This window comes from Telopea speciosissima, chromosome 6, assembly GCF_018873765.1.
Source record: "Telopea speciosissima isolate NSW1024214 ecotype Mountain lineage chromosome 6, Tspe_v1, whole genome shotgun sequence".
NCBI lineage: Eukaryota > Viridiplantae > Streptophyta > Magnoliopsida > Proteales > Proteaceae > Telopea > Telopea speciosissima.
Window position 1 is genome coordinate 61,091,917 of NC_057921.1, and position 19,164 is coordinate 61,111,080.

Sequence of the window (19,164 nt, forward strand, 5' to 3'; positions counted from 1 at the left end):
TGCAGAGGTGAGGATGTTAAGATGGATGTGTAGTAAAATTAGGAAGGATAAAGTGATGAAAGAACGTACTAGAGCTGATGCGAAAGTTATCTCGATCAATGACAATCTCCGAGAATGTCGTCTGAGGTGGTATGACCATGTTCAACGGAGGCATAGGGACGCACCAATAAGGAGGGATGATCTGATCCTAATTGAAGGAGCTATAAAAATTAGGGGCAAACCTAAAACGACCATAGGAGAAGTTGTGAAGAATGACATGCACAGTCTGGGTCTTGTGTCAAGTATGACCTTTGATAGAGTCTACTGGAGGGCAAGCAAGGATCCACATTATCGACACCGTGTAATTGAGATTTTCTTGATGTTTTGGACTATCCTTTGCTCTTACTTTCATTTTTCATTTCTCACTTTTCTTGTCTCTCTTCTTCATTTGTATTCTTCATTCCTCTTATTTACATTTCTCTTCGTGAGTGCCTCAGTTTTCCCTATTTTGTTTTGTAAGGATCCATATAATTGATCCCATTTAGTTGCAATAAGATTGAGTTATCATTGTTGGTGTTACTGTTAGTGTATGATTTAAACCATTTATTATCAATGTCAGACTGAAATTGGTGGAGGCAATCTTGGGTGTACTTCAGTTTTAAAACTTGCTACCTCTTAAAATTTATTTTGGAATGTTGGAGGACAACAGATTACCACGTCATTCTCTTACCCTTTCTCATCCTCCAAATAAAAAATCATGTGTTCAAGAAACTATTTATTATTAAATAAATAAATAAATTATAGATATATTCGTTAGGTTTGCATATTAAATTAATAACCACATGAAGGAAAAAGTTCCATGAATAAGAATTTACCCTTGAGGCCTTGAATTTATTATTTTGCAATTGACAAAAAACAATCAACAACCTATGTCAACCGTCCTAGTGGTGGGTCAACATGTTAGTACACTTATTACTATTTTGTTTATTTATCATGAAGATGACATATATATTCAAAGGAATACAGTTCCATCGCCATCATTGTGGAAATAATATCCTACGTTACATCAATTGAGGTGTGAGAAACGATTTTGTCATCAAATGACTCACATTGTAATGAAAGAGAGATATTGTCAATGCAGCTCCTATACAGGCAACATGTGAAAGGCAATGGGAAAAAATTCCCCCATTACGGGCGGCATGCGGGATCTTTTATCCATATTCAAAACAAGGGAAAAAAAAGGTTGCTTAGTCATATACGTGGATCCTCGATTGCTATTTGCAAGTAAAATTTGGTAGCATCATTACGGTTGTTAAAAAAAAATTGAATTATTAGTGTCACATACATATGATATTTTTTCAAATTTTATAAGGCATAAATTTTGCCACGGAATAAAAGAATGTCTATTCTGATGGTTGGTTAGGGAGGGCATGATCTAGATTCATATGTCAAATTTTAGAATCTAATTCAATCAAATATTTTTTTTTGTATTAATACACATCCCGTGTATATCCATATCTGTGTATTACTATTTTGACAATATTGTGTACTCAAAAATGAATGACTCATAAAAAAATTGTGGAGACAAGTGCAGTGCTCTAAGCATGGTATTGGTCATGTCGGTATTTTGATATGAAATATTCAACCGATACATACCGGTATAACTGTATAAATATCCATATTAATAGTGATTGATACGGTATCAATACGTGTTTTATAACATTGTACGGGAGACAAACCACTAGAACATCAACAGGGAAAAATACGTGAATAGTCCAGATTCCCGACTCAAGGGTTACGAAACGCATTTCCCGATCGAAGGTTCGGAACTGCTCACCGACAAAATTCAAGTTTACGTTTCCTTCAATTTTATCGCCTTTTAAACAAACAAAACCTATTGATGTCGTCTTCTCCCTCTGTGTGTGAGCTTGAGAGTCTGAGACTCATACAGACACATTCAACACTTTCTCAGTCTGCGTTCATACATTGCTTCGTTTCCGTAGCAGTTCTTCACTTATCGCTACTGGAACTCTTGTTCTTGAACGGTTGAACTTACTGTCATTTTGGCTTGGCGTCTTCGTGTCGTATCCCTCATTTTTTACATTCTTTTATCCTTTTCTCTCTTCTGGATATGACGGCCATCGATTCTAAGCATCTGAGGTTGGATTAGGCAGAGATCTGTACTTCAATTCACCGTTCATTCACTTTGTTTCTCTTTTTTAATTTTTCTTCGAATGACAATTACTTTTTTTTTAAACCCTTCCTGGCCGGAAAAGGTGGTTTTGATCTGACCAAGTAACCATGGCTTTGAAACGGGGATACTCTGGTGCTGGTCTTCAGAAGAACAGAAGCGGTTGGTGTCGTGTACCTGTCGTAATTCTCCTCTTCTTTGCGGTTTTCGTGCCCTTTCTGTTCCTTATCGGACGGAGTATCCACACGACTACTGGAATCGGTTAGTTTCATTTTTACTTATATTCTGCACTCTCATTTTCTTAATTTGGTGTAAATGGGATGCGATTTTTCATCTTTCTGTAATGTGGCTACAATCTCTCTTACTTTTCTGGATCTCACCTTGATTAATCGGTTCTTTGAATCTCCTTACACTCTCGCAAGCACAAACAAGAGAAAATAAAAGAAACCAGAAAGTTCTTGTTCATCCAGAGAAAGGGAAAAAGGTGTTATGCCTCTGTTGAGTTACCTTGACTCGACAGCTCCTTGCCGGAGCAACAATGAACCCATAAATAAGGGTGGATCCCTTGTTTTTCTAGTTTTGCCATGAATGTATAGTGAGTTCTGTACTTTGGGCTGGCGATGTTGGTGTACTTGAATTTCAGCAAATTTTCAACTGTTCTATTTACGCAAATTCGAATATTTTAAAAACTCTAGCACTGACAAAAACTCGAATTTAACTGACAAATCTTTATCCTCACTAATTCGGACCAGCTACCGGAATCATGTTCTGTCATTCCACTCTATGTAGCGCAATAATCTCTTCTGTTAAATCATCAGTTTGTCAGGATTGGTATCACTTCCTGTAGCAATGTCAGCTTTGGCATTCCTTTCACCTTCAAGAGCCTCAACTTGCACCATAAAACTCCTCCTCACTGGAACTGTCATTGCTTTTCTGTTGCATAGAACCAAAGATAAATTTTTTTAAGGAGTTCTGTTATGGAGATAAGTAGAGAAAAAAAGGGTTTCACTTTTCTGGGAGGCAAGTGGGGTTAGGGTTGACAAATAGCTTAAGGGATGATAGCTTTGTGGTTGAAGATATGGTTTGAGCCCACTTGTGGTGTCAATATACAGAATATAAATAACTTTACCGATCAAGCAAGGTGACACCTTCAGAATTGGTAATGCCTGTAGGGTGGTGCTTGAAATTTGTTCTTATTGTGGATAACTTGAGGGTCCTAATTCAAGTGGTGGTTCGTGTAAGTGGCCATCGTTGTAAATTTTGGCAAAATTTGCAATATTTTAGTTTCGACAGAAACTGAAACAAAATATTATTCAACTTTCAAGGAATTTCAGATTTTGGCGAAATTTCGACTCGTTTATGGTAATTTCGAACATTGCCCATATTTAAAAGCAAGATTTCGACGAAAATTTGACTCAGTTCGTTGAAATTTCAACGTTGAAATTTCAAGTTTTAGCCCCCTTTAGCCCAAGAGCTCCAAACTGCTAGAAAACCTCATTTTTTTGGCAAATCCTTCATTTTGCTACTGAATCAAGGCTTGATGGTCAACTGTGGAACATCCACTTCAACATTTGGGTGGATTTGAAGCATCATTTGGCCAAATTTTCCTAAATTTCAACCTATAGTGTAGTCTGCTATGGACTTTGAGAGATTCTTCAGGCAAAGGATGACATAACTGTCATATTTTATAGGGTCCGAAGCCAAACTATCACTTTGGAGGGTTTTTTCCCAATCTAATAATTCAAACATTTGTAATAATGTTTAAATAGACATGCCTTTAAGTTTTAGTGCAAAATTCTACATTTTGGACACCAAAATGGATCAAATTTCGGTCATTTTGCCGAAACATTTTGGTGTTTGGCAAGGGTCAAAATCCCGTCGGAATTCGAAAATTTTAACCTTGTCAGTGGCAACACAAGTATTTTCTCTCCACAGCTGCGTCTGATGACAATTTCAGAGTTGATATCTGTGCAAGGAGCCAGTCCATGCCATGACAGGAACTCGACAGGGGCACAAAAACTTGATGATGAAATTGCTTTGAGTGTGACATGATCATACTGATATTGTTCAAAATTCATCCATTGGCTTGAAATTTCCTTTCAAGAATCAAGACACAAATTCAATTTCAAGTAACATTTCCTATGGAGAGGAGTCATTACATGGAAAAGTTACTTTGGCTAGGTAGACAACCGAAAGTCTTGGAAGCAGTAAGGAACTTGGGAGAGTGAAAGAATAGAATGAGTTACATAAAACCTCTCTAACAAGGAATTAAAACATTAGAGAATCCTCTGATTAGTACTGATGAAGTAGGCTGACAAGATACGTGCTAAATTCGTTTGTTTCATGTGTAATTGAGATCTTTTTGGCATCTGTTTCTAGCATGGTTTCAAGGATGGGTTGGTAACGATCATGATTGCTGGATCAGGATCAGTATTAGTATCGGATGGAACCAATACCATTACTTATACTCAGTGGATCCACTACCAATATCGAGCTCTTACCGTTTGGTTGCTAATTCTTCATTTGAATTGTCAGTTTCCGTTTCATTCGGCCCTAGTGTTAATCCTGAAGGTCCTAATTAGGTTTCTCTTGTAATTTGGGTTGATTATTGGATAGGCTTTTACAGTAGGGTTTCAAGAGGAAATTTCACATGCACATCTATGTCAGGCCTTTAGTTCCAGTTAGTGTTGACTAGGTACTCCTTCTTATGTTTACACTACCCCTCTAAGAGTTTTCTACCACTAGAAATGTATTGCCTTAAGATATACTCAATCCAGAACTAAATTCTGGCCTTCTGATATTTAAACCAACAGTCACCAAAATATGTGTTTTCCCTTTGTGGATTTCAATCTTTATTGGTCGAAACATGTTCAACCTACCATCTATGCCAACTGCCTAGCGTATTTAAACCTCTTCTGCACTGCTTTAAATTCCCAAAACTTAATTCTACCTAAAACCCTGGAAATCCATCCGACTCAAAAGTTTTATTGTGGAGATTTCAATAATTATTTTTTTATCGATTTTTCTCCATCAAAGTTCCAACTTTTCTAGCCAACCATCTGTTCATTTATTATCCAAGTCTCTCCTCAAAGTGCAAACCTAACTATTGTTTCTAATTTTACCCTGAACCATAATTTTTGGCTTGCAATACCTGTACTCGTGATATCTTTCATTCATACCAACCCATTCCTCTTTAATTCGATCCCTAATTTTCCCAAAACTTGAGCTTTTTCAATCTAATGCCCCTTTAAGTTTGATCTTCTGGATCTTATCTTCCTTGAACAACAACAACAACTCAGCCTAATCCCAACTAAAAGGGATCTTGCTACATGGATCCTTGCCTTCCAATCAGCTCTATTCGAGGTCATATTTGAAACAAGCCCTAAGCTATGCATGTCTCTCCTCACCACTTCTCCTAAGGTCATTTTAGGTTTGCCCCTGGCTCTTTTAGTTCCTTCAATCTGAATCAAATCACTCCTCTGTACTGGAGCATCCAAAGGCCTCCGTTGAACATGGCCATGCCACCTCAAAATACTTTCTCGTAGCTTATCATGTATCGGGGCTATTCCCAAACCAGCTCTAATATGATCATTCCTTACTTTATCCTTCCTAGTTTTTCCACTCATCCATATCAACATTCTCATCTTCCTTGAACATTTTATTATACATACAGTTAGGTTTGTATCTTTCAGGATATTAAAAAAGGGCGTACCTAGTGCACGAGGCTCCCACCATTGTGGGGTCTGGGGAGGGTCATAATGTATGCAGCCTTACCCTCGCTTCATGGAGAGGCTATTTTCTGACTTGAACCTGCGACCACTAGGTCGCAATGGAGCAACCTATCGCTGTACTGAGGTCCACCCTCATCTTTCAGGAGATGAGATTGTTGCTTCTCCTGTTCTGTATTTTCTTTGACCAATTCTCCATTGATTGTGTTAAAATATACCGCAAGGGTTGTTAATGAGGTACCGCGATAGCTGGAGTGTCCCTATCGTGGGAAATTTCAGTGATAGTGTTTACTTACTGTATTGTTTTATTTTCTTTCCTAGTTAGACTAGGTTGTTTATTTTCCTAGTTAGATTAGGTACTTTCCTAGTTAGATTAGGTAAGTTGTTTAGTCTTTCATTCTATTGCAAACAAGGTTTTAGGTCTCGGTTTCGCCCGTGGTTGCACCAGGCCCTGAAACCGAGTTCGAGATCTCGGTGAGTTGGTGTATATTTTCCCATCTTGACTCAGGGTGGGTTTTGGTGGCCATATGGCCAAGCTAGGTCCTGAAACTTGACATCCACCCTATTGTAGACCTTCTAAACACAGTGGAAACTTTAATTTTTACAAAATCAAACCTAAAATGGTGTTTTGACTTCGGACCCTAGGTTGGTAGTATACGGCGTACGTGAGCTTTACCCTAGGGTATTCCTCATAATATTTAGAACAAATAATTAATGTAGAGGTGTAAAACAACTTAATTAATCATTAGGAATTTAAAAATATCAAACCATAAACCATTTAAGTATTAGGCATCATATTCATAATCATACATGGTGATGGTTTGACGGTTTGTTAATAATTGTTAGAAACTTGGAAAGAGACATAGATTAAACAAATAGAAGTGTAAGTGTGTAACAAGTCCTACCATTTGAGAGTAGCTAGTACTGAAATATCGGGTCGGACCATCAAAACGACCATGTTGTTGTTGTTGAATCTCTGCTTTGATTGAATCACAAACGCTGGCATGACATATTATGCCTTGCAAGGTTACTGCCCCCTTTATCCCTGTTTTTTTTGAGTGGATGGGTTTTTCTTTATGATTTGTTTTGTATTGCCATAAATACTCCTTCATATTCCTATTACCCTCCCTGCTCCTTATTTTCCTTCTCATTCCAAGTTTACCCTTTGACTTTGCTTGTGTTTATATTTGGAATTTGGATTTTGTTAGCAAGACAGAAATGAAGAGAATGGCTTAAGTGAGTTGTTTGTTCACTCATCCCTTTCATTTATATCTTTCAATAATAAGGCAAAATTATAAGAATACCCTGTACAGCCGACTATGCTAATAACAGGGAATAAACAAGTGAAAACCCAAAAATACCCTTACAGGGTTACATAACTCAACACTCCCCCTCAAGTTGGGGCATAGATATCACACATGCCCAACTTGACTAGACTAGGATGAAATAACTTTCCACTTAGCCCTTTAGTGAAGACATCAGCTAGTTGATCATCAGACTTCACAAAAGGTAACTTCTCTTTGATGAAGTGTCTGTCGATCTCCACATGCTTGGTTGATAGAAACTTTCAAAAGTAAGGGAGGGCATTATCATTATTCAAAGCTTGGGGGAGGGGTTTGATATTATGGATACTTAGAGGGAAGGGGGATGATATTTACCCTACAATTTATCAGTGGTCCACAACAACCTTATGCTGTTTAGTTCACAACAACTTTATGTTGTTTGGTTCACAAAAAGCTTATGCTGTCTAGTTCTCGGCAACCTGATGCTGAGTTGCTTGGTCCCCAGCAACTTGATGCTACTACTTGGTCGGTAACAACCTGATGTTGCTAATTGGTTCGCACTTCGCAATAATCTATACTGCCTTTTTATCAGTGGTCTGCAGTAATCAATACTGCATTTTTATCAGTGCTCTGTAGTAACTTGTACTGCAATTTTATCAGTGGTCCGCAATAACCTATACTGTACTTTTTACAGTGGTTCGCAGAATCACAACGTCTTATGGTGTATTTTTATGTCTTCTTTGTCTAGATTACTATTTACTACCTGCCTTCCTTGGGAAGAACTTAAGATGTTGTTGTTGCTGATATGATTTTGAATTGCGGATTGGTGTTCTCCACCGCATGTTTTGTTTGTTGCTAATGGTTATGTTGGGTTTATTTGACACAATATTTTTATCTACTATTGCTGCTGATGATTGATGTGTTTGAGCTGATATTGCTACCTTAATGAAGTTCTCTCTGTGCTCACTGGCATCTGTAACTGCGATATATGTTCAAGACTGGTGTTGCTTTTAATATCTATTCTTCTTGTTCCAAGCTGGAGCCTTTGATATGTATACTCCAGCTTGAGGGGGAGTGTTAAGATATACTGCAAGGGTTGTTAGTTATGTACCACGATAGGGGAAGCGTCCCTATTGTGGGAAATCTTAACAATAGAGTTTACTTATTGTATTGTTTTTATTTCTTTTCCTTGTTAGACTAGGTTGTTTACTTTCCTAGTTAGATTATGTAAGTTGTTTAGTCTTTCATCCTATCATAAGGATTGAGGAAGTCCTTGCCTTTTTGCCTTCAGTGGTCCGCAGTAATCTATATATATATAGACGATGGGAGGTGGACTGCAATCTATCGGCTGTTATTCTTGACAGTCCCTTTTCTTCTTCTCCCTCAATTTCTTTCTCTCTTCTCTCTCTCTCTCTCTCTCCTCCACTTGCAGGTACTGGTTCCAAGTTCTGGGTTTGTTACAGACTGCAATTCTATACCTGATTTTTTGTCATTTTGTTGGTTATGCGCAAGGTACTAAAACTCGGGTCTCGGTGCCAACTCGACTCTTGGAAAAACCGAGTCTAGTCGAGATCTCGCCGAGTTGGTGCATTTTTTTTTTTCCAACTCGAAGCCTCAACTTTGGGTCAACCCAAGATCTGGACCCGAGATCCGAGATCTCGCCGAGATATGTCGAGTTTTGTCCAATTAGGTAAGGTATTTAAGTGGTTGGTGGGTTAAAATAATGGGTTGAAACCGAGATCCAACCGAGATCCGAGATCTCGCCGAGATATTGCACTTTTGAGACTCGCAGGCAATCCCGTCTCGAGATTTCAAAAATCCGAGAAACTCGGCGAGATCTCGCGAGTTCTCGAACCTTGGTTATGCGGTGAAATAATTTCATGTAATGATTTAATTGGGACAGTTATTGAAGTGGCTTACAAGTAATGAGTTCAAATTTGACTTTCCTTTAATTTCAAGGTAATAATTCAAAGAAAAATGAATACTAGCACCATCTATCCCACGACCAGAGAAGTAGGTCCACTTATTAGTCGCAATTCCCCAACCAGCAAGCAGTCACAAAATAGTAAGTAAGATGGGAAATAAAAAACAGAGAAAAAGATAACCAGATGAGCTTCAACTTATCCAGAGTTGAGTACATGCAGCAACAAGCACTAGAAGTGCAAGAGCACCAGCCACAGAAATGGCGAAGAAGAGAAACAACTCGTATTCGGTTCCCTAAAGCAATCTCAATTCACCAATGCCCACTTGGCCTGTCCTTTCTAGCTTTATACAGGCTTTTTTTTTGAAATTTTGTACTCATTTTCCTAAGTACATTAGAACTTGCTAAAAACTAGAAAACGTAATTTAGGAATTAACCAAATCAAACTAAGTTAATGAGATACCAATTCTTTCACTTATAATTTTCAACCTGATATTCAAATACAAAATTTGACTCCAGTCACAAATTTTGTAACTTTCTCCAATGCTTTCCAAATAAATAAGGGGAGAAAAGAAATTACACTACAACCTGGCACCTTGCTAATAATTGGCCATACCTTTCCCAAAACAGTTGGTGAGTAGGGAATTGCAAAATCTTGGTCTTGTCGTAAAGACTATTAAATTATTTCTCAAATAGCACCAAAGTCATTCTGGAGATACAAGTTTTAATAATGTAAGGCCAGATTACAAGTAACCTAACCCCAATATTACCCACATTACAATTTAAATAGTCCCAACACAATAAGTTCACAACCAACACCGGTACTAAGGATGCCGCTGGTCAAAACTAGGCACTAGCAACTAGAAATCAACTCAGCCAGAAATAGTAACCAGGGGACTCTGATGGGACCCATATTCCCATCGAGATTAGTTCTCCCTAGGGTGAGTGACTTCTGAAAATTACAGATCCAAACTATTAGTCTATTACCAACGACTGAGATAACACATAGTCACTAAATTGGAAACTAAAACATGAAAATAGAAACTTAGTGAGTGTAGATCAAACCAGCCAGAAAAGGAGGACCAAATTAGGATCAAGAGTAGTTCCTATGGTGTTAAGATAACCCTCCAAATCTGGGCTGATTCCAATCAGCAGTTGTAGTGATATGGCTCCTTAAAGTTGTTGCAGCAGTAACCTTCAGAACAAACCAGCCGATAGCACAAATCAAGGGGTTTTATAAGCTTGCTGATCTGAAGTCAGACTTGACTCAAACTCAGGTCGAGTGAGTCTCTTTGAGGGGTGATATGAACCCCAGAATTGCAGTGGCAGGGTCTCCTTAGTTGCAGGGAAAACCAGGTTTGGACTAGCAGTAGGAAATTAGAAACTAACCCACCTGCAAGGTGTGACTGGTGCCACACATCAGTAACCAAACTCCAGCAGGTGTGCAGCTATTGGTGGACTCCAGTAAAGACTAATAGCTTTCGTAATGGGGCTCGGTTACTTAGTTGCAAGTGAAGGAAACAAAATAGAAAGTAAGAAGGAGAAGGGAGATCTAGTAGAAGAACGGGGGTTGTGGATAGATGACTATCTCACCCTCACAGCCTCTCTCAGGATAATCCATTGCAAAACAGCAACATAGCTTCATTCATTAAATCGTGGGGGAGGCCTCTAAGGGCCATTACATTTTATAGATTCAAGGGTTGAGCCCAAAATAAGAACAATAAAAAATAGAAAGTCTCTAGAAGGGGTGAGACTTGAGTTTCAACTTTCAAGTAATTAGACTTTGCTAAGTATTCAAAAGGAAAACAACTAAAATAGAAACTCTAACTCTGCTTAGACTAACAAAAATAGAAACTTCTAAATAAAAGCTAAGCCTACTCCAAATCTGAAATTAAAAACTGAGCAAAAATAGAAAGTAGATGATATGCTTGATTATTTCTTCTCCACGGAATTTGGTCTTGGGCCCCACATCATCTTCTAGAAGCATTCCCATACAAGGCAGTATGGCGTGACACTGTTCACGTGAACAATAACTTTTTCTGAATTCTATTTTGGTCCTTCTCTTCATGCTTTAATCTACATCATTTAGTCTTCACAGGATAGCCCCAGAGATAAGTGATGGAACTCATGGAAGTATCCCATGTAATGACTAAATTCAAAAGAGAATTGCACATGCAAAATCACATATGTGGCTATTTGCACCCTTACTTGGATATACACATTCGAAGGAAGAAACTCCATGGTTTGTAGATAGAGATGCTCCACTGTCAAAGCCCCTCCACCCCCTTCTTTTGGGGGGGGGGGGGGGTGGAGGGTTGGAATTGATCACAAGCTTTAGATTATAAAATCTCCATGAATTTTCACAATGCATGGAAAGAATAGTAGACAATTCTAGACTGCTAGCCTTTGGCAGACCTTTCTCAGAAAAATATTGCCTTGGAATAATGAAATGAACCAGGCTTTATCTCATCTCTTAAGTTTAGCGCTGACTTCAATAAAATCCTTGGTAGCACATTTGTTTAGCCCTTCCTCAACAAGAGAAAAATTGGCCCCCTTCAACCTTTTCTTGTTCAAAATTTGTTTGCAAAACTCCTCGTTTATAAGAATGAATTGTTGTACAACTGTCAGCAACCGAAATCTGATTGAAAACTTTTTGAAATGTTTGAGCTCGCCTTTCCTCAATTAAATGCTACAGAAGTAATTACTTAATAAATTTTCAAAGGAGCAATCTACACACACTGTCTGCATGGTCGCTCCCATGTGCAAACTGTATAACAAGATATTATTCATGATATCCTCAATAAATGTAATCTATAGTTTCATGTAAATAAGGACTTTGATTGTCTTCTAAAAGGAAAAACATTGTCACAAGATCTTCCATCAACAACAACTCAGCCTTATCCCAACTAAATGGGGTTGGCTACATGGGTCCTTGCCCTCCAATCAGCTCTATTCGAGGTCATACTTGATACAAGGCCTAAGTTATGCATGTTTTTCCTCATCACTTCTCCTAAGGTCATTTTTGGTCCGCCCCTGGCTCTTTTTGTTGTTTCAATCTGAATCAAATCACTATTCCGTAGTTCATACTGTAGCATCTAAAGGCCTCCGTTGAACACGGCCATGCCACCTCAAACGACTTTCTCGTAGCTTATCATATATCGGAGCTACTCCCAAATCAGTTATAATATGATCATTCCTTACTTTATCCTTCCTAGTTTTCCCACTCATCCATCTCAACATTGTCATCTCCGCTACACTAAGTTTATCTATATGATGCTTCTTAATTGCCCAACATTTAGCACCATACATCATAGCTGGTCATATGACTTTCCTATAAAATTTTTCTTTTCAGTTTTAAAGAAATACGTCGATCACACAATACTCCGAACGCACCTCTCCACTTCATCCATCCTATTTTAATTCTCTGTGAAACATCATCCTCTATATCACCTTCTTTATTTATGATTGAGCTCAGATACCTAAAATAATCACTTTGCGGAATCTCCCTCTCATCAATTTTCACAACTTCATTATCCGTTGTAGTGCAACCAAAATTACACACCATATATTCCGTCTTCGTTCTACTTATTTTAAAATGTTTTGATTCCAAGGTTGATCTCCTAATGTAGAATACTTAGGTTGCAACTAAATATGGAACTAGGTCTCGTCGAGATCTCCGAGATATCTTAGTTTTTTGAAGGTTCGAGACGAGACAGAAGATGAGTTAAGGAAACAGCATCAACTCAAGATCTCGGGATTATCCTGGTATTTTACATTATTTGTATGCTTTCTATTACTAAATTATGTGTAGAATAGGGCCTATTAGTACGTCGTAGCCTATCAACCTAGGGTCCGAAGTCAAACTCTTATTTGAACTTTTATATTTCAAAATCTGATCATAGTTGTTAAGGCGCCTAGGCAAACCAAGGTGAGTGAGGGGACTAAAAACTAAGGCGACAAGGTGTTGCCTAGGCAACCAAGTTGGCACCAGAAACCAAGGCGAGAGAAAGGCGCCTGGCCGCCTAGGCGACGCCTTGACAACTATGAATCTGATAGCACCATTGTGTTTAAATGGCCCAAAATAGGCTGTATACCAAGTTTCATAACCTAAAAATAGGTAAAAAACCCACTGAAACCTGGCTTTGAGGTCAAAAAAAAAAAAGAAAAAGCACCAACTCGTCGAGATCTTGCCCCAACTCGGTTTTCTGCCTGGTAGAAACCAGGTCCGAAACCGAGACCTTGAACCATGCAACTAAATCTACAGGAGGGTCATACACTCTTCAATGAAGAACATCATCCACAGAGTATTTTGAGGCTTTCTTCAATAAGCAACTATGGTAGCATGAAATCTTCTATGGAATTAATGAATCCTGGCAGTAGTTTGGAACCTCGATTGATCTCAAATGTGCAGGGAATTGAAAAAAAAAAAAAAAAAAAAAAACCCAGAATAGAAAGAAAGAAGAAAATAGAAAGTAGAGAATATGAATAGATAGAAGAAGAGGGATAGGGATGGGTCTCTCATCCACGACATCTCACCGTACTTGCCTCTCACAAAAGCCGTCTCTCACAGCCATTAATGGCTCTAACCAAGCTCATTCTTTTCTCCAACTCAACTTGGCTGTTTCAGCCCATATTTTCTTTATTTATAAACTTCAAATCGATTACATCAAAGTCTTCTAAAGATAAAATAAAATCCTAATATTAATCTAATTAAGTAACAAATAAAGAATTCTAAAAATAGAAACTCAACCTCATCCCAACTTAATGGGTCGGCGACATGGATCCAACAAATCAGAGTAGGGAAAACAAAGTTCTAACCCAAAAAAAAAGGGGAAAGAAAGGATGGGACAGGAAAGATGGGGCAAAAGATGAGAAATGAATAAAAAAAAGAAAAAAGGAAAACGGAGCAATAAAAGATGGAAAAAGATAAAAATAGATGAAAGATAGTAAGAGGAAAGAGGTACAACCTAGTACATCAGGAGAATTTCAGCTAAATGGGGTCTGCGACATGGATCCTTGCCCTTCAATAGGCTCTGTCTGAGGTCATACTTGGTACAAGCCCTAAACTATGCATGTCCTTCCTCACCACTTCTGCTATGGTCATTTAGGTCCCCCCCTAGCTCTTTTAGCTCCTTCAATCGGAATCATATCACTCTTCCTTACTGGGGCGTCCCTAAGCCTTCGTTGAATATGACCATACCACCTTAAACAACTCTCTTGGAGCTTGTCATTGATCGGGGCAACTCCAAGTTCGATCTTATATGTTCATTCCGTACTTTATCTTTCCTTGTTTTTCCACACATCCATCTTAACATCCTCATCTCTGCTACACAAAGCTTATCAAGGTGACATTTCTTAACTGCACGACATTCTACCCCATACATCATGGCAGGTCGAACAACAGTTCTATAGAACTTTCCTTTAAGCTTTAAAGGAATACATCGATCACACAACACTCCGGACGCACCTCTCCACTTCATCCATCCCACTTTAATTCTCTGTGAAACATCATCATCTATGTTACCTTCTTTATTTATGGTAGACCCTAGATATTTAAAACAGTCATTTTGCGGAATCTCTATTTCCTCAATTCACACCATATCAGTATCCCTCATAGTGTGACTAAAATTACACATCAAATACTCCGTCTTTGTTCTACTAATCTTAAAGCCTCTTGTTTCCAAGGTTGACCTCCAAAGCTCTAACTTAGAATTAATCCCTTCTTTTGTCTCATCCACCAAAACGATATCATCGGCAAAGAGCATACACCATGGGATCTCATCTTGGATGCTCTTGGTTATATCGTCCATGATAAGTGCAAAAAGGTGAGGATTTAAGGCTGAACCGTCTATTGAACCAATTAAGAACCAGGCCACATCATCAGACCAGGCTGCCTCTCATAACAGTTGAATCCCACAACTACACTGGGCTGGTTTTGGGACTTGTTCCTGCTGCTACACATGGACTTGTGATCTACTTCAGTTCTCCCCATGTTGAAAAAAAAACTTGTCCTCGAGTTTGGTAGAGATGTCGAATCTGACTTCAGTGAAAAGTCTCCGTCTGCCATCCTTCCATGGCTATGATACCAAATAATATAGAATAGCTAGGCTGCAACTAATTCTACAGGAGGATCGTACACTCTTCAATGAAGAACATCATCCACAGTATTTTGAAGTTTTCTTAAATCAGCAACTATGGTAGCATGAAATCTTCTATCGAATTAATGAATCCTGGCCATAGTTTGGAACCTCGATTGATCTCAGATTTGCAGGGAATTGAAATAAAAAAACCAGAATAGAAACAAAGAAGAAAATAGAAAATAGAGAAGATGGATAGATAGAAGAAGGAGGATAGGGATGGGTCTCTTACCCACGGCATCTCACTGTACCTGCCTCTCACAGGAGCCGTCTCTCACATCCATTAATGGCTTTGACCAAGCTCATTCTTTTCTCCAACTCAACTTGGCTGTTTCAGCCCTTATTTTCTTTATTTATAAAACTTCAAGATTACATCAAAGTCTTGTGCAGAATAGAAATTGAAGAATAGGTGAAACGGGAACTTAACCAACAGGGAACTAATGACTGCTTTTATAGATGTGGTTTTGTCCCTTCCCGAGTTACTTTGTTGTATTTGAACTGATGGAAACTCTATTTATTTATTCAACAGATCCAAACAAAATCCAAACTGGTGCCGATATACAGGTAGCTATTCTGAACATTTGTCTCTTTTTATAGTTAGTATTCTACATTGCAATATGGGTCCCCACTCCCAATTTCTCTTTTTCGTTTTTCTTGTAATTGTGGTTGATGGGTTGCAGAATATAGATTGGCGAGAAAGACTGGCGATGCAACATTTAAAATCCATTTTCTCGAAAGAGGCAAGTGGTAGTTTATGCCATTTCTAACCAAGTTTGTTTAGGGGATGCATTTGTTCTTAGTTACCCTTTCACAAATTATAGTTTTCAAATGAGGGCCAGATCCTAATTAAATTAAGGTGACAGGTCATTGACAACATTACAGCAGGCACAGATGATATGGGACCTTGGAGCCTTGATTTTGTTAGAAAAAACTCTTTGTCTTCATGGAAAGTTGTGGGGCTGGAGAAATCTGACCAGAATAATGCTACTTCTACAGAGGTAAATGATGGTTAGGCTTAGCTTCATACTTTTGTGCTGGTTGCATAGGTCGACTCTCTCATCCGATAAGCAAGTCAAGTTACAGCTTTTGATACTTTCCTGTGCTCTTTGTGGTTGTCTTTGAAGCCAAACCAAACAGTTACAAACATAGAACGAAAAACTCCTCAAGCCAAACCAGGAATTGTTGTTACAGGTAGCTATTTGTATGTTTGGGGATCATTTGCCTTTCTTAGCTCTAGTGGTGTTTCCTCTATCTACATGTTGGTTGTATTAAATGATACTTCTTTTGATGCAGATGATAATGCTCAACTTCTTGATACACCCGAAAAACTAGTCCGAAGGGTAAATATCTGCTTTGGAGCATCTCTAGCTGTGATTTTTATTTTTTGGATTTGATTTTACTCGACCTGGAGAAATGAGAAGTAAATACTGATGTTTGGTGTATACAGATTTCTCTAGTGGCTTATGGCTAAATTTCTATTCTATGAGTTTTTTTGCATTTGTTTTTATTAGTTTAAGCTTAATGCAGCGATTGAGAGAAAAAAGGCGTGAAAAACGGGCAGATGAGTTAGTTCGCCAAGATGACGGAGCAATTGTTAAGCTAGAAAATGCTGCCATTGAACGCTCAAAAGCTGTTGACTCTTCAGTTTTGGGTAAATACAGCTTATGGAGGCGAGAAAATGAGAATGAGAACTCTGATTCAACAGTACGCTTGATGCGAGATCAAATGATTATGGCAAGGGTATATGCAAACATTGCAAAAATGAAGAACAAAATTGACCTATACCAGGAGCTTTTGACAAGGCTCAAAGAAAGCCAACGTGCCCTTGGAGAGGCCAATGCTGATGCAGATCTAAGCCGCAGGTATTGACAGTTTCAAGGTGCAATCTCTCTTATAATGGTTTATTTGTATTTGTGGTTCTAAGCATTTCTGTCCTCTGTGTGCTTTCCATTGCTTTCTTAATTTCTAGTGCACCTGAGAAAATCAAAGCTATGGGTCAAGTCCTGTCTAAAGTACGAGAACAGCTCTATGACTGCAAATTGGTTACTCAAAAGCTGAGAGCAATGCTTCAATCAGCTGATGAACAGGTGAGGAGCTTGAAGAAGCAGAGCACATTCCTAAGCCAATTAGCGGCAAAGACAGTTCCGAATGGGATCCACTGCCTGTCAATGCGTTTAACCATTGGCTACTACCTCCTTCCACCTGAGAAGAGAAAATTCCCAAGAAGTGAGAATTTGGAAAATCCAAATCTTTACCACTATGCTCTTTTCTCTGACAATGTCCTGGCTGCATCCGTTGTTGTCAACTCAGCCATCATGAATGCCAAGGTGAAACAATTGAATCTTTCTTAGATTTGGTTATAAATTGGCATAAGTTCTGCTTTTATGTTAGGATATGAAATACTTCCAGGACAAGACTCCATTATTGTTATGGTCTCTTTATCAACACTAGTTTCCATTACTAAATAAATGCTTCTTTTTTTATGGATTTCAGGAACCTGAGAAGCACGTATTCCATCTGGTGACTGATAAGCTGAACTTTGGAGCCATGAATATGTGGTTTCTGTTGAACTCTCCTGAAAAATCCGCCATCCATGTTGAAAATGTTGATGACTTCAAATGGTTGAACTCATCCTACTGTCCAGTTCTCCGTCAACTTGAGTCTGCTGCTATGAAAGAGTACTATTTCAAGGCAGCTCATCCAACAACTATCTCGGCTGGTTCTTCAAATCTGAAATACAGGAATCCGAAATATCTTTCAATGCTTAACCACCTGAGATTCTACCTTCCACAAGTTTATCCCAAGTTGGATAAGATCCTCTTTCTTGATGATGACATTGTTGTCCAGAAAGACTTGACTGGGTTGTGGTCAGTGGATCTCCATGGGAAAGTAAATGGAGCGGTTGAAACCTGTGGTCCAAGCTTTCACCGCTTTGACAAGTATCTCAATTTCTCTAACCCCCATATTGCGAGGAACTTCGATCCTAACGCATGTGGGTGGGCGTATGGGATGAATATTTTTGATCTGAAGGAATGGAAAAAGAGGGATATAACTGGGATCTATCACAAGTGGCAGAATATGGTGAGTTTATTTGATATTACAATCAGTTGCATGTTTATTGATACATTACCATATATATATACTCATAAATGCCTGCATGCTTACGCATTACATAGTCTCACAACTCTTTTGGTTCATTTCCTTGAATCAGAACGAAAATAGGGAGCTGTGGAAGCTTGGAACATTGCCCCCAGGATTGATTACGTTCTATCGGCTGATACATCCACTGAACAAATCATGGCATGTGCTTGGGCTAGGGTATAATCCAAGCGTTGCTCGGGGAGATATTGAGAATGCAGCGGTTATCCACTATAATGGGAACATGAAGCCATGGCTAGAGCTGGCCATGACCAAGTATAGATCATATTGGACAAAGTATATTAAGTATGACCACCCATACATACACAGCTGCAACCTCGAATGATTGGAAAGATGGAGAAAGCCAAATGATTTACATCTTAGTAAACAGAGATCAGTTAGATACCTATCTCTTGCCCCATCGAAAGGTCTGTCGGATTAAAATGCATGAAGAAGAGCATGTTTGCCATCTATCTTCCATGCTGCACATATTTGTTCACCTTTTCTCACATATTAGTTATTCTTCTAATGTTTTAAGTCACATTTATTCATTTCACTAGTAAGAAATTGATGCTGTCTTCTCTGGAGCAGAGTGTGAACTGTCTTTACAGAGCCCTATCCTCCTTTCCTATCTAGTCCGTTAAGCAGCATCTTCTGGGTAAAAAATTATTAGTAATCCAAATTCCAAGGATCCTTAACTCTTTTCCTTTTTCTAATGGTCGGATGACATTGATACAGATACTTGGTTGATCCCAGATTGGTGATATGGTGCGGATAAGGGGGGGGG

The 19,164-nt window shown here is 38.6% G+C and overlaps 1 protein-coding gene across 2 annotated transcripts; it reads left to right on the forward strand.

The window, feature by feature from the left end:
- Positions 1 to 2,063: 2,063 nt before the first annotated feature.
- Positions 2,064 to 18,964, forward strand: LOC122664448 (polygalacturonate 4-alpha-galacturonosyltransferase-like). Of its 2 annotated transcripts, XM_043860260.1 has the most exons (11): positions 2,064 to 2,140; positions 2,251 to 2,431; positions 15,766 to 15,803; positions 15,920 to 15,979; positions 16,103 to 16,237; positions 16,364 to 16,430; positions 16,533 to 16,579; positions 16,767 to 17,101; positions 17,209 to 17,566; positions 17,733 to 18,320; positions 18,451 to 18,964. In XM_043860260.1, the coding sequence occupies exons 2-11, from the start codon at positions 2,281 to 2,283 to the stop codon at positions 18,721 to 18,723; spliced, it is 2,052 nt and encodes a 683-aa protein (XP_043716195.1). In that variant the 5' UTR covers positions 2,064 to 2,140; positions 2,251 to 2,280; the 3' UTR covers positions 18,724 to 18,964. The 2 variants fall into 2 exon arrangements, with proteins under 2 accessions (XP_043716195.1, XP_043716196.1); XM_043860261.1 differs by lacking the exons at positions 2,064 to 2,140; positions 2,251 to 2,431; positions 15,766 to 15,803; positions 15,920 to 15,979; positions 16,103 to 16,237 and having other exon boundaries at positions 16,358 to 16,430; positions 16,751 to 17,101.
- The last annotated feature ends 200 nt before the right edge of the window (positions 18,965 to 19,164 follow it).

Coding starts and splice junctions, on each gene's coding strand:
- LOC122664448 (XM_043860260.1), top strand. CDS start 2,281: ATGGCTTTGAAACGGGGATACTCTGGTGCTGGTCTTCAGAAGAACAGA. Junction 2,432..15,765: donor CCACACGACTACTGGAATCG/GTTAGTTTCATT, acceptor TTATTTATTCAA/CAGATCCAAACAAAATCCAA. Junction 15,804..15,919: donor AAACTGGTGCCGATATACAG/GTAGCTATTCTG, acceptor GATGGGTTGCAG/AATATAGATTGGCGAGAAAG.